General features: G+C 40.4%; 2 protein-coding genes across 18 annotated transcripts in view; one reads left to right on the top strand and one right to left on the bottom strand.

Annotated features, from left to right (window-relative positions):
- The window catches only part of DCP1B (decapping mRNA 1B), a 35,591-nt gene extending 32,487 nt beyond the window's left edge, over nt 1–3,104 (bottom strand). The window contains exons 1-3 of one of the 4 annotated variants that reach the window (XM_081927019.1): nt 2,726–3,104; nt 1,142–1,280; nt 555–595 (exon numbers count right to left, since the gene is read on the bottom strand). In XM_081927019.1, coding sequence (XP_081783145.1) covers nt 555–595; nt 1,142–1,177 — 77 coding nt within the window. In that variant the 5' untranslated portion in view covers nt 1,178–1,280; nt 2,726–3,104. Of the gene's footprint in view, nt 1–554; nt 596–1,141; nt 1,281–2,721 lie in introns of all 4 variants that reach the window. The other 3 variants (XM_081927018.1, XM_081927017.1, XM_081927020.1) reach the window with 3 other exon arrangements.
- CACNA1C (calcium voltage-gated channel subunit alpha1 C) overlaps nt 1–15,512 on the top strand; it is a gene marked incomplete at its 5' end in the record, with an annotated part of 525,599 nt that overhangs the window by 9,946 nt on the left and 500,141 nt on the right. The window lies entirely within an intron of this gene.

Genomic DNA, 15,512 nt, shown 5'->3' on the forward strand with positions numbered 1-15,512 from the left:
TTTCAGGGCTTTACAATTTATTACTACTATTAGTAGCAAGCTTGTGTTTCACATTCTTCTTATTTTTATTATTATTTAGTTCAATTATTTTTCAAAATATAAGAAATATATAAGAAGGTTCTAAATATTATTTGTAAGGAAGATCTAGTAAGTTTAAAAGAGGCTGCGGTATCATAAAACTTTGACATCGGAAATATTTGCCTGATACTTTGTTTAGTCTGCACAGAAACCTCCTCCTTACACCTTGTTATAAGTTTTTCACTGCCGTATTATCTTAGGAGAAAGGTATGGGGAGTCATTCTCTTCATCAAGGTTCATCAATCTGCAGTATTTAAAAAAATAATAATTCTACACTTATCATATTAACATCAGACCAAGTATCTTTAATTTCCAATATATGTTTTCAACCTTCATAAGTGATGAAGAGTTTCATGCAATTCAAAAACTTGTACCTCTTGATCCAGTCAGTGATATCACTTTTCTGTGCTTCTTTTTTGTAGTATGAGAATGGTGTGAATTTAAAACACTGATATTAAAATTAATAAAATTCCCACCTTGTGTAAACAAACAGTGTTCCTTCCACATCAGTCTTTTCCTAAAATCAATTAAAAATGCATAATTTTAAAGACAGAATAAAAGCCACCTAAGTGAATTAGTGCAAAGCATAAGCAGACAAACAGACAAAATTGGGTGCTGTTTCAAATGTTACAGGTGATGAAATGTGATTTTAAAGGATCAATTGAACACTGGCTTTCTGGTATGTACATGTCTTTTAAATCACTGTATACATTTTTCTAAGCACACATTTACAGTATTCCTCCCCCCCTTTTAACATGTGCTCTGTATATATGCACTAGAAACATAACATATGAAACAAGCCTTTTCAATGAAGAATTAGGCCCAGATGCCAGCTCATTTGTCAAAACACAGCTGCTTTCCCATTTTGGGGTAGAAAATGCCTCCTTTCCTAAACTAACAATCCTGTTTGCCAGGGTCATATTAGACACTTTATACAAATTGCCCTACTGTGGCTGAAGCTAGAGCAGACACTGAGTAGAAAATAAAGCAAAATTATCTCTGCTTTTTTGGATAATGTGAAACTCCATTTTCATGCAATCTAGGCTCTAAACATATACTATACCATGGCTACAGCAGGACTGGCATCAGGAGTCTGCATGGCTAGTAAATTGCTGAGGGCTCACGCTTCCATAAGGTCTCACTGCCAACACGTAATATGCTACTGTCCAGTATACTGCCCAGGCATCATTCTGGCCAACCTCCTTAAAAAAAACAAAAACTCTGAACTTCCAGGACAACCAGAGCTGTGTTTGTGTGCCTTCACTAAACTAAGCAGCCAGTCCACAGATCATGAAAAGACGTCTGGCACCAGGCCCATGCAAAGCTTGTCTGAGGCCCAGGGAAGGAGCCTTTTTCATAAGATGTGCCACTGAAGTAGGGGCACCAAATCTGATCTGACACTATACACTAGTATGCAGTAACGCAGGTCCACGGGTATGGTTGCTTCACCCATGGCCGTTTCACCCATTAAGTCCCCGGGTGGCTGGGAGGCACATTCTTGGCAAGACAGTGTATGTCCAGCAGGCCTCTGGTGGAGGCAGCAAGCCAGCGTAGCCCTCCAAAGCTCAGGACAAATGTACCCAGCTACCCCCTGCCCTCTGCACGGGCCTGTCTGGCACCACTGCAAGCTGCTTTTGTTGGGCATGCTGGCCAGGGAGCTGCACCTGGGTCTAGTCTTTGCTGTGCTAAACTGGGCGACCATAGCCAGGCAGTTTGAGGAGACAAAAGAGGCAGCTACTGCAGCTTTGCACACCCTTTGAAAGGCACACTGGCCCAAGGAGTTGTTGCTTCAAGGAGCTGCTTGTCTCAGTCCAGTACCTACTAGCACCAAACCAAGCAGGCAGCCCAGGGGAGAAGCAGCAGCAGCATTGCACACTGCATTTTGAGCATGCTGGCCCAAGCAGCTGTTTCTCTTAGATCTGGTCAAACTCAAACACTAATTAAAAAGCACATAAACAATGCAATCCTGTCAATGTACTGTATACCCGTAAGTAAGCCCCACTGTGTTTACTGGGGTACAGTCCCAGCTAAGCACTATACTCAGAAGTAGGCCACATTAACTTCAACTGGACTTCATCCCACGTGCGTATAGGACACCAGGACTGCAGACTTAGTTTCTCCCCAAGCATCTCCAATATTACTGTTCTCTCCAGGACCTCATTATGAGGTTAGTCCTATTATAACCTCATTATGAGGTTAGTCCTATTATAAATGCAAGCAAGCTCGGTATCGACCTGCTCTAGATGCATAGCTGTCAACTTTTCCCTTTTCTTGCGAGGAATCCTATTCAGAATAAGGGAATTTCCCTTAAAAAAGAGGGAAAAGTTGGCAGATATAGATGTCATGCTGTACTCGTCCATCCTCCCCTTCCGCCCTGTTTGCCCGGGCTGCAGTCACGCATCAGCCGCTTAAAGCGCATGAGCGGAAGAACAAGTTAAAAAGCCAGGGAAAGTGTCTCCCACCAAGTTTCATCTGCGCAGACGCTTTAAGAACGATTTCGCCAGCCCAGCCGGCCCTGCACTACAGAATTTACGGCGCGAGGATGACGCTGGTTGATTTAAAGTGGCAGGTGCTTTATTCCATCTCTGCCCCATTTCACCACCACCACCACCCACCACCCCGCGATGACACTCGGTTCCTCACCCACTCATTGGCTCGGTGCCCGAAAGTGTAGAGCGCCACCTGGCTGGCCACGTCTACGATGCTGCAGATGTAGGGGTCGTGCCGCTGCAGTGCCGCCAGGCTGATGTCCAGCCCCTTGCCCAGTAAGGCGGCCCCGGCCACCGCCGCAGCCATCTTGCCTCCGTGAAAACAACACTTAGAGCGCGGGACAGACACGACTAGCCGAGAGCCGAGAAGAAGAGAGAGATGGAACGCGCCGGCCTGTTCTCTCAGCGCCACGACCGGGGAAAACCCAGTCCTGGTGATCGAGCACCGAGTCCGGAGAGCGCTAGATTGTTGCCACTGGCAACAGGTCATCTCAAAGACCCTCGGCCTGTGGTTTATCCCTTACGAGACCCACGTTAAAAAGAAAGAGAAAACGCGAAGAGCAAAGATGCTGCCTGCAAAAAGCTAAAATAAAACCCAAACTCAACAACGGGTTTTTTTCTTTGTTTTTTTTACAATCTAGGAAGTTGTTTTCATACTTCTGTGTAAAACAAGAAATGAAACCACAAACCAACAATTGTGTTATTGTATCTCACATTATCTGCCAGTCAGTGCCAAATTAAAACATTTAGCAAAATAAGGAGAAACATAGTCACTATTGTTACTATTTTTATTCAAATAGTTTTAAAAATTACAAGGCAAATTCATAAAATATTGAGGAATCCGGTTGCCACCTTTTTAAAAGAGGGACTTCCATGATGTTAGCAGGTGCATAACATGCACAAGTTCAAAGGGGAACATGCTGACTACTATGGGGGGGAACCCTTGTCATAAGTCTACCCCATACAGTGGCTAAAACCACAGGAAACATGACACACACCCTTCAGATTAAGATAACTTCAGTATCGGATAATGAGATTTCGGGGGAGGATATATACTGTTGCCATATTTTCAAACTTTCTTGCTATGACATGGCTTTAACAGTAATAATACAGAACATCCATAATCTAGAGTGAATATTTTTTTTTAAATAATATTTTATTAAGTTTCTTTTCTTACAAACACAAATATAAAGCTTAGAAGAAAAAAAGAAAAAAGAGCAGATAAAGAAAGAAATATATAGATAAAATCCAACTTTCCATAATGTTTTTCACAATCTAATTGGACTTCCCCACATCCTCCAAACCCTGCGTTCCCTGCGATAAAAACATCAGCAATTTGTTACCTTGTTTCGTTACATATTATATCTTTCAATTTATCATGTTTCTAAATTCATAATTGTATCCCTATTCTTATATAATTAAAATAAACATGATAAGCTTGTCTCATGATTCCGCCTTTTCTTTCTTATACCTTAATTCTGAATTCACATCATCATGTTACTGAAGCTAGATTTTCTTAGTCGTGCATTTTTCTTAACATTCATACAACTTATAGTATTTTTGCAAATAGTCCTTAAATTTTTTCCAGTCCTCTTCCAGTGTTTCCTCTCCCAAGTCCCGGATTCCGCCAGTCATTTCGGCCAATTCCATATAGTCCATCAACTGCGTCTGCCATTCCTCCAGCGTGGGTAAATCTTGTGTCTTCCAATACTTTGCAGTAAGAATTCTTGCTGCTGTGGTAGCGTACATAAAGAAAGTTCTGTCCTTTTTTAACACTTTCTGGTCCACCATACCCAGAAGAATGGCCTCTGGTTTCTTGGGAAAGGTATACTTAAATACCTTTTTTAGCTCATTGTAGATCACTTCCCAGAAGGCCTTCACTTTTGGGCAGGTCCACCAGAGGTCAAAGAATGTCCCTTCAGCCTCCTTACATTTCCAACATTTATTGTCAGACAGGTGATATATCTTAGCAAGCTTGACTGGGGTCATGTACCACCGGTATATCATTTTCATAATGTTTTCCTTCAAAGCATTACATGCTGTAAATTTCATCGCTTCTCGGCCTTTTGGCTAAGATCAAGTAGAGTGAATATTTATTTTTAATAGCATTTTTAGATCTGAAAGTGTCAAAAGTTTTGACAATTGCATAAATTCAAATCTCTTAAAATGACTCACCCTTCCAGGAGTGCCACCTCACTGTATTGTGTAGGCCACACCTCTTCCACAAAACAATATTTAATATTAAGCAGCATCAGCTTCAATAGCAAAGGTGAGTTTTCTTTAATTGTCTAGCCACAACATCAAGGTTGTGGGAAGGGGATGGCTCTAGATTGATTTGAAATATCATTTTTTTAGCTTAAGAATTTAAAAGGATTTATTTGCCTGCTTTGGGGGAAAAGTGGGGCGAAAGAGATGAAATATTTCATGTGTTATGGGCCCAATGTGTTTAACATTTATATTCTTCCTTGGGGCTCTTAACAGCAAGACTACTGTATTCTCTAGTGTGTTCTGTAACAAAACAAAGTGTGTCCCTTATGAAGCTATATACTTTACAATGCATTGGATCAATAAAATATTTATTCTTTATACCATTGAGATTTCGTCCGTCCCCCCCATTCTACCCTGTTATTGGTATCTTCCCTTATTTTTCTCATTTGCCTGCTTTTCCACTCATCCTGCTCATTGTGTGCTGAGCAGCAAACAGAGTAACTGGCAGAACAGTCAGATGACAGCTCAATCGATCATGTAGTTTATTTCAGTGGGTATTGTCTCAACTCTGATGCTGACATGTGACAAATTGGCACCATGATTCAATCCTGGGTTTCCATTTTGAATTCAAGACCCTTCCTTTCCTCTCTTCTCTCATTACTTGAATTAAACATTTTATCAATAAATTTCTGGCTAAATCAGCTTTTTTTAAAAAAAAAATCAAACAAAATGCATATATTAGTTTATCTTTTATGTAAATATGCAACAGTACCCTCTAGTGGCGTATGCATTCAACCACTCTGACATAAACAGAATTCTGTCTTACGCTTATGGCCCTAGCAGAATGAAACTTTCATACAGTTGTTAACCATACACTGCCTGCCACAGGTAATTTAACCATTTGACAAAATTATGGACGTACTGGGACAAAGAAATTATACACTATTGCAGTAATTTTGCAGTAATATCTTGCAAGCCTGAACAGCTTGTGGCATGCCAAGCAATGAATGGTGGCTCATTTTTGTTGCCAGAAAATATGGTTGATAAACACTTTAAAAGCCACAACATGTGGCTTGATATGGTGGGTAAGATTCTTTTTTATTGTTAGAGGCAGTACTGATTAGTGTAAAAATCCTCTTTCTACAGAGGATTCCCACAAACTTAACTTTCTCAATCTTGATGTCTGGTCTCAAGGAAATGAGGCTACAACTTTGCTGCTGCTAAACAGGTCTGCATCTTGTCTGTCCCTAGTTTGGAGTTCTCATGAGAAGCACACATATATGCCACTTTGGGTCCCATGGTCGCAAAAAGGCAGGGTATAAATGTAACAAAATAAATTTTAAAAATATACTGCATTTTGAAGACAGAATCTAATTGTGCCACAACTGTGCATGACCTCGGGTTCCTGAGTGGTAAGATTTCCTCCAAAACCCTCCTAGTCTTCCCTTGTAAAAATGATTTAACATGTAAATATGAAGGCCACTATGCCCATTGCAAAAATAAAGCTGCATTACTCAAGTGTGCTGAAAAGGAAATGAAAAAGAAATACCATCAGAGCTGTTTCTGATGGCAAGGGGAATATATGCAGGCAAAAAGGTAATTGTTGCAATCTGCTCCCAATGCTGAATTCATTATGTTTCTTGACAAATTAAATATGATAACCAAGCAGTAAGGACATGACTGTGACATTTCACTTGAAAAGTATATTTCTCCTCAACACGGTTGATATAGCTGTGGTAAGAAAAATATATTAAAATAATTGCTTTGAGTCATCTTAGAGTTGGCAGCCTTCAAACCAAATTTTGTCCCCTATCTGTCCTGTTCCCAGTTGTCAAAATAGGGGTGTGGATGAGCAGTATCTATGACAATGGAACTTGACAGCCGGCTATTTCAGGGATGAGACAGGGCAGAGTGGTCCTTCAGTAAAAACACCAGGGTTCTTGAGCTACAGCTCTCAAAATGTAGGGGAAGCTTTCCAAAAGTGGAGCAGGCATCTGCTAGGGAAGATGCAAATAGCTTGCTACCTCTACACATCTTTCTGTCTGAGCAGTTTTTTAAAAGTGAGATGGAGTATCATCTTTTTTATTTCCTGGTCAGCAGAACTGGAATGGTCCTATGGCCACGTCAATTCCTAGATGAACTAACAGTTATGGAAACAGGTAAAGCAAGCAACCATTTTTTAAAACAGAAACTTGGATTGTGTATGACCTCTCCTTTGGAAACTCAGATGCTTTCAATGTAGCCCCAATCCTTCCATCTATTGGACTGAGACCCTCAGTGTAGACTAAAGCATAACATAAAAAGACTTAAGAATCCATCTATTCTAGCATCCTCTTTCCACTAGCAGATAATACTAGATGCTTCTGGGAAGTCCACATCATCAGAACACAACAGCAGCTAGACAAACTGCCTTTTGTTTGGCCTTGCATCTCAGCTCCAAACACTTGTGTATTTCCCAGCAATGCAACCCAGACTTGTCTCACAATGTAACATTTGGTTTCAAATGTTGTCCTGCTGCAGGAGTTGATAAATTATCTATTCAAAGCACCTATGTGCTGGTGCAGCAAGTCTTCATTGAGGAGACACCAGCTACCATTATTGTCCCTGCTCTCTTGATTTAGGAAGGCTTGTGTTGTGACAGCATGTGAGAACTCCCATCCTACAGATACTTTAACTGATTCATTAATCAGTCAAAGCAGACAGTAAATCAACTAAAACAATCTTTAATCAATTGGCAGCCTTACTAAAAATATCAATAGGCTATCTTTTTTTAGCCTGACTTCCTTTTCAAGTTGACAATGGACACTTTGTTACATCTCGATGAGAGTTGGAACTGTGATTCATAATTGTGTATTTGCTGTGAATACTGATATGGCATGTTGAAAATCCTGAGATTTTTTCACAGACAAAGAGTTTTAAGTTACTACCTTGTTAAGGGACCAGGCAAAAAAGATTGGACCACACCTGATCTATCTTAACAAAACAATAACCACAAACACACACAAACCAACAACTGAAACCACCACACACAACCACAATATAAGGCAACAGCAGGCATCCTCTCAATAAGTTAATGAAAATAATCCATAAAAACTGGGTGATCTGCTGTAAACTCCTTTTGAGTTTTAATTGTGGGCCACTTGAATTTTGAAGGAGAGAGGAAAGAGTTGTAGAACACCCTGAGATTTACTTCACAAACTACTTTCTTGTGTTTTCTTTTAACCATAGACATTTTACATGTACACCTACAACATTCATGCACACACTGTAGAACCTCACTGCCTGTACAAAAATGAGAGGAGCTACAGAACTGGGAAATGGGAACTGGCATGGTGAACTATGAGAACTGCATTTTGAAATTTGAGAAATAATATTCTGGACAGACCTCATTCATCCAACCTGGCTACTGGTCCATCCTGGGCAACAGCAAGGGCTATACAAGTATTCTTGTTTAGATTGTCCAATATTGGTATTCCTGGCTCTGGTATGTTTCTGTGTGCCCTTCAGCCCTGACTCTGGCTCACCTTTGGCTTCTTTTTTATGGCTCAGCCTTGTAACACCATGGCAAGTACATGTTTGCTTTTGTACAGTGTGCGAAGTGGTACTGAGCACTATTCAGAGACATATTTACATTATAAAGATGGAGGTGGTACAGTTCAAAACTATTTTAGACAGTAAAGGTAAAGGGAACCCTGACCATTAGGTCCAGTTGTGGCCGACTCTGGAGTTGCAGCGCTCATCTCGCTTTATTGGCTGAGGGAGCCGGCATACAGCTTCCGGGTCATGTGGCCAGCATGACTAAGCCGCTTCTGGTGAACCAGAGCAGCACATGGAAACGTCGTTTACCTTCCCGCTGGAGCAGTACCTATTTATCTACTTGCACTCTGACGTGCTTTTGAACTGCTAGGTTGGCAGGAGCAGGGATCAAGCAACAGGAGCTCACCCCATCACGGGGATTCAAACCGCTGACCTTCTGATTGGCAAGCCCTAGGCTCTGTGGTTTAACCCACAGCCCCACCCGCGTCCCTATTTTAGACAGTAGGTGGATAGAATTTCTTATACTATTGGTGAATGGTATCTCTGCAGGGTCTCCCAACAACTCTTATCACCCTCAACAAACTACAGTCCCCATAATTCTTTGGGGAAGCCATGTTAAAGTGTAGTGCTTCTAATGTATTGTGTGGGTTGTGACCTTTTATTTTTGAATGCTTTCCCACATTAAAAAAAAAAAATCCTTATGTAATAAACCAGCACATCAGGGAAGGTTTAACTGATGCTCAACTTTATAACATATGGATCAACTTATTATATTATAAAATACGATCATCAATAAATATAATCCAAACCTGAAGTATGGATTGATACATTTCAGAATTATAACATCTCAATCTACAAAATTATGTGTAGGAATTTTCACAGCAAGTTCTGGTTCAAAATTGAACACGATCTCAGTTAGATTTGAAGGCTGCTCCATACATGACATTTTCTCCAAATGGATGGCTATATATGTTTATATTGCACACATGTGCGCGTACACACACACACACACACACACACAAGTATTCAATTTTGTAATGACTACCCATATTCAGAAACTTCTGCAGAAGTTTCTACCACTTCATGATTTTCTATGTGGGTAAGGTTTACACTACCCAGCTACTCCTGAGTAGGGGGGGGTGAGTGAATTAGATTCAGTGAACAGACAGTGAGAAAATTGAGTACTTGCAAAAATATTTTTTGGATTAAGAGTTGAGGATATTAACAGCCCCCAAATATCAGTGGGCAGCTGACAGAAAAGTCTAGGCTTAACCTATTTGTGTGAATTTGTTTTCCCTGGTGTGCTTTGAATGTTTGGCAGTCACTTCTCCTTCTCCACTGTCTGATTTTTTGTCATTTTCAAGTGAGGCTGTTGCTGTGATATGTTTGCTGTCAAATGGAATTTACAGCCACATTATCCTGCCTGACAGCTATAGCAAGGAACAAGGATCTCCTAAGAAGAAACTTCCACCCAAAGGGCATAAAGCTTCTCATGTTTCTTTTGGCTACTCTCTGGCAAGTTCCCAATTCTATTAGTTTCATTATCGCTGCAATTTAATCTTTCAAAAAAACAAGAACAAACTGAAATTGTAGAGAACCTACTACTCTCTGAACTTCAAGAAAACTTATGCAGTTTTTAGGCAACATAAGTGGGGACAACAGCTTGGCAGGTCTCATTGGCACCTACAAATTCTTGCTAAAATTTCAGTTAATTTTAAATTGAATTGCTGAAATTTGGGATCACTACAGCAGTCTTTTTCCTTATTACTGGTAGCAACTAGAGGCCCAATGGGCCTAATCTGGCTGCTATTTGGTCCACCACTGAACAATGAATAGAGCCTTTTAGCTTTGCATGTGTAGGTCCCCAGAACACCCCTCAAATAATTTCACACATCACACGTAATTTTAGTTTAGGTTTTTGGGCACTATTTTGGCCACAACTTTATTAAAATACAAAATCACTGAGTGGTTGTTTTGACATTGGTTATGACTATCTGTCCCCCCGCCAGGGACAGAACTGACATTCCGAGCTCCAATTGGAAGCCTTTTAGCTTTGCCCAAACTCTTTGCAGGTGCAAAACTCTTTGCAGCAATCTCTCACTCACAACATGCATCGTATAAACCCCTAGTTATGAATGCTTTGTCCTTTGCAGTCCTTACCATAGATCAGAGTGAGAGCTGGTTATGTTATCTACATGATCATATCACACAAAAACTCAGGGGGGGGGGATGTTTCCTGCTGTTTAAAACTAAACCACTTTAGTGGGAACCAGGTCTGTCCAGTGCACAGAGAACTAGAATCTGGGTTCATATGCCATATAATCATTGTGTGGTCACTATGGGGTCATTCACTCATAAATTCAAATAGCTAGCTCCTAAATCACCTGATGACTATCAGCCAAATGTGTGAATTATCTGCAAAGCATGGAGTTTTAACTGTCGTAACCTCTATATGAATCCACCGGGAGCTGTCACAGGACATTTAGAGTGTAGCATCACCAATATGCAAATGACACCCTGCTCTGTCTCTCTATTCCACCTGAATCAGAAGAGGCAACTGAGGTGCTACACAGGTGTCTGAAAGAGTAATGGGCTGGATGTGGACTAATAAATTGAAACTGAATCCTGAAAAGTCTTGCTGGCAAGGAATGCCTGTTTCCAGCTCTGGACCATTTGGGACAGAGATGACTTGGCCATGGTATTCCATGCTCTGGTAACTTATTCAAGTCAATGCAGAGTTGGCTTTATTGGGATTTTTGTAGTTGTAAATGGATAAGTTAATACTGGTTCCCACAGTACTGTGACACAGTACAATGATGAACTTGGTTGCCATGGAAATGTTTCTAGCAAAACAGGAATTCAAAGCTATCTTAAAAGAACGCTAAACGTAGCACACATAAAGTATTATGTATTATTTATTTATCTATCAAGGTTATATACCATTCGGTTTTCAGGCCAAACCATAAGAGTGTGCATCTTTTCATCAGTTTGCATGCTGAAGGTACACCCAAATTTCAACAATCCAGTTTGGAGAAATTGTCTCAGCACATGAAAGGGATTACCGGTACCTCAGAGACTGTAACCGCAATACATGCATTGAGATGATGCTCATGAAGATGATCGTGCCCAAGGCCCCTTTATCATTATTGTACATGTCAGCTAAATATCACTCTTCCATAAGACCTCAATATTAAAATTTTAAAAGAAAAACCAATAGAAATTGATACTGCTCTCCACAAAAACCCCCACAAGCCTCCCATTTTTGTGGAGCATGACAACTGAGGCTGGTAACATTTGCTCTTGCACGTTTCCTAGAAAAATGGTTGCTGTTTTTAAAGGTGCATAAACACAGGTACAAAAGTACTTGCATGCATGCCTAGAACAGAAAAGGTGTGTGTGTGGAGGAACTGACTGAAAGGAGACATGGAAACACAGCACAGTTGCTTTCCACAAGCTCCACCAACTGATGTGAATGGTAAGCAGCAGAATGGCAATCCATGACAGAAAAACATGAATGTGTAGATGTTAATATGTCAAATGCCCATGGGGGGGTGTCTTTATCACGACCAGTGCTTTTTGTTCTAAAAAAATGTTTAGGGGTACTCTAATTTTCCTACTCATATTGAAATACTGCCCCTCAATGAGGCCAAAGTTAGATTCACAAAATGTTTAGGGATATGTGTACCCCTGCATACCCCCAGAAAAAAAGCAGTGATCATGACCTTCTTCTGGAAATAGCTTTTGTCTTGGAATCAAACTGGAATTAGTTCAATACATTGGCCTTTACATTGCTGGATCCTAGGAAAAGAGGAAGAGGAAAGGAACAAAAGTAAATTGAATCATTGCACAAACATAAACAGGTAGTGAACAACTTTATTGCCGGTATTTTGTATTTATTCAATGCAGCCCTGCTACTGGATGTAAAACCCTGCTTGGTAGAAAAAGATGACAGACTGCTAAAATTTGACTTGGTATATTGACAGATGGTGCACAGTTATTGCATCCAATTTCAGTGGTAGCTATATTCAAATAGTGTTTGGAGTGCAGCTTGTAAAATGTACTGGAATTTCTGGTTCACCTTAAGTTATTGCAGTACTTACAAGCCAATCCTCACACATGGTATAAGGCAAATTTTCCTGCTCTGAACAACCCTTCACCAAGAACTTCCAAGCTGCTAGATTGACCTTCTGTCCAGTCTGGGGCAAATAATGGTAAAAGCATAATAATCAACTAAACAATGGCTGCCCTTTAATCGTACCCCCTGATTTGACTCTGTATAATAGTGTTGCACAACCAATATTATAATGAGGCTCAATAATATTTTGTTACCTCAAGGCAGCTCCTTAAGTAGTAAATGGTAAGTATAAGTATTGTTATGGAGGAGGAAATAATTTACCAGTACAGCCTCACTCTTCTTGTTTTAATCATGACCACTTAGCACAACACCCTCCTATCTGTGACTATTCCATTTATTTAAAGAAACTGGGGGCATAATATCATGCAGTAGTGAAGAGTATATTTTTATTCCAATACGTTCGAGAAAGCATAAATGGTTCTTCTTCCTGATCCTCCATTTTATCTTCCCAACAGTTCTGTGTGGTAGATTAGGCTGTAAAAGAACCAATGTGGTGTAGTGGTTAGAGTACTGGACTGGGACTGGGAAAACCCAGGTTCAAATTTCCACTCAGGCCACAAAGAACTCTGGGTGACCTTGGGCTAGAGTCAGCCTAGCCTTCCTCACAGAGTTGTTATGAGGGTAAAAAGCAGAGGCAAACCATGAATACTGCTCGCTTTAAAATGAATAAACTTGCTGTGTTGGAGGCAGGCAGTGGGGTTCAGGCAGGGATTCTTGCAGTAAAAAATAGGTATTATGAATATGTGTCCTTATGTTCATCTATGAAATATTGGAGGGTGTGTTAAAGCCAGATGATTAATCCAATAAAGAAGAAGGAAAACAATCATAAATTGACAACCCTACTTTCAACCTGCTCTAGTGTAAAGAAAAATAATAACAGAAAACTGCATTGTCCTAGAAACTAAAATGGACAAGAAATAATACTTTCTTGTAGCCTAATATACTTCGGCATTTTGTTAAATGTATTCCCATATTATGGCCATTTTAAATGAATGAAATGACTTTTCTTCTGGAGCCTGACCTTCATTTAGCTCATCCATTTTGCTGTTTGAAGGAAGAAGCATTTGGAGTTTGCCAGCTTCATACTTTTATCAATCTCATGTCTGTTCTAAGACAGCCAGGACCTGTCTGCAATATGGAGAGGAACGTAAACTGTTTAGATAAATGCCAACTTTTTCTATTTCATAATATAAAAAACACTTTCAGCCATAGAGCAAAATCAGCTCATTCTTTATATCTGATACATAGCTTATAATATAAAGGATCAGTATCAGCTACACCAGATTCCCACTTCAACTTTCAAGCAAAAAGGCCTCTAGAGATAACACCCATTCTTATGAATAATTATCTAAGCCAAATATTTGGAGATTGCCCCACTCTTTATATGACTTTTAGGTTTGATAGCCACCTGGCTGACTATGGGCGAGAAAATCAATAGCCACAAAAGCACATCCATATTGATTTATCTTCCCTCTAATTTGCTATTTTGGGAAAACCAGCTATTACTAGGATAATATTGTATAAAGATTCTCAGGCAAACAGACTTGCCATTATATCTGGATTGAGAAATTTCTTTTCTGTTGAATACTATGATCAATGTCGCTAATTTATTGGAGGGATTCCTCATCAAGTTGCTTCCAGAAATAAATTTTGCAGCAGCCTGGATGCTTTGACATGGGGGCCTTATACTGCAAACATGTCATAAAGGTCCAATTTTTCTGTATAGGACTTCCACACATTCCCATTTTTTCATTGATAGATATCCATCGCTATTCCACTGATTACTGTCTACATCAGCGGGTGGAGCTTGGCAGAATGTATCTGCACTGTGGTTTTGTGTCATTTTCCCCCCGCTTTCTACTCACTTTTACTGTTCTGGGCATGTGCACAACTATTTCTGTACCTTAGTGGGTGTACCTTTAATATAACATCCCAGAAAGTGTGCAAGAGCAGATACTACCAGTTGGTAAAGTGGAGGCTTGTTATTTTTAGCAGGGGATGGTATTCATTTCCAGTTTGTTTGTTTTTTTAATTAATACTGAGGTTTTGCAGAAGAGTAATATTTACCTAACTAGTTTAATTGTGCGCATTGACGTTTGCTCCGATTCAGCAGTAAGGGGGAAGAAGAAGGGCAAACAGAAAACCACCCAGACCTGTGCTTTCTAGGCATGGACAGGCCCATGCACAGGGCGAGGGGCTAGCCAAGTACATTTGCTCTGGGCCTCAGAGGGCTAAGTCAGCTTGAGGGGCGGGTAGTGAAATACCAGCTGCTTTTTAGTTTGAGTTTATAACTTGATTATAACAAGACTCCTGCCCTGAGCCTCAGGCAAGTTCTGCTTGAGCCTGGGTCAAGTGGGAGTGTGGATGAACCCTTAGAGGAAGTGTCTGCATAAAACTATAGGTGGGTTTGGCATCTGGCAACTTATGGAGAGTCTAGCTGTGCACCATGGGGCAAAATGAGTACAGTGGTACCTCGGTTTAAGAACAGCCCTGTTTACAAACTATTCGGTTTATGAACTCCGCAAAACCGGAAGTAGTGTTCCGGTTTGCAAAATTTACCTCAGTCTTTAGAACAGAAGCCGAACGGTGAAAGGGCACCGGCGCTGGGAGGCCTTATTAGGGAAAGTGCGCCTCGGTTTAAGAACGGTTTCTGTTTAAGAATGGACTTCCAGAATGGATTAAGTTTTTAAACCGAGGTACCACTGTGTGTAACTTTTATTTTTGGAGAGAGAAGCTGAAGGGAGAAGGAAGGGTTAATAAGGTAAAGAAGCTAAAAGCTGTGGTTAGGCAGAAACCGCAAATGCGTCAGCTCTGTAGGCCAGAAGTTGCTTCCTGTTTTCAGCTCTGCAGACTGGGAGCTGTTTCCTGTTTTCAGCTCTGCAGACTGGGAGCTGTTTCCTGTTTTGTGTTTCCTGTTTTAGAAATATTTTTAGAAATGCAAAACATACATGCAGGGCATGGGAAGGATTTCTTTCTGCCTTCTCTGTACCATTGTATCTTGTAGGGGTTGCTCTCAAATATTTCCTGCAGTAAATTCCTGTATTAATCCTGTTTTTGCAGTTGCA

This window comes from Podarcis melisellensis (genome assembly GCF_964234715.1).
Source record: "Podarcis melisellensis genome assembly, chromosome: 10".
In the NCBI taxonomy this organism is placed as follows: domain Eukaryota; kingdom Metazoa; phylum Chordata; class Lepidosauria; order Squamata; family Lacertidae; genus Podarcis; species Podarcis melisellensis.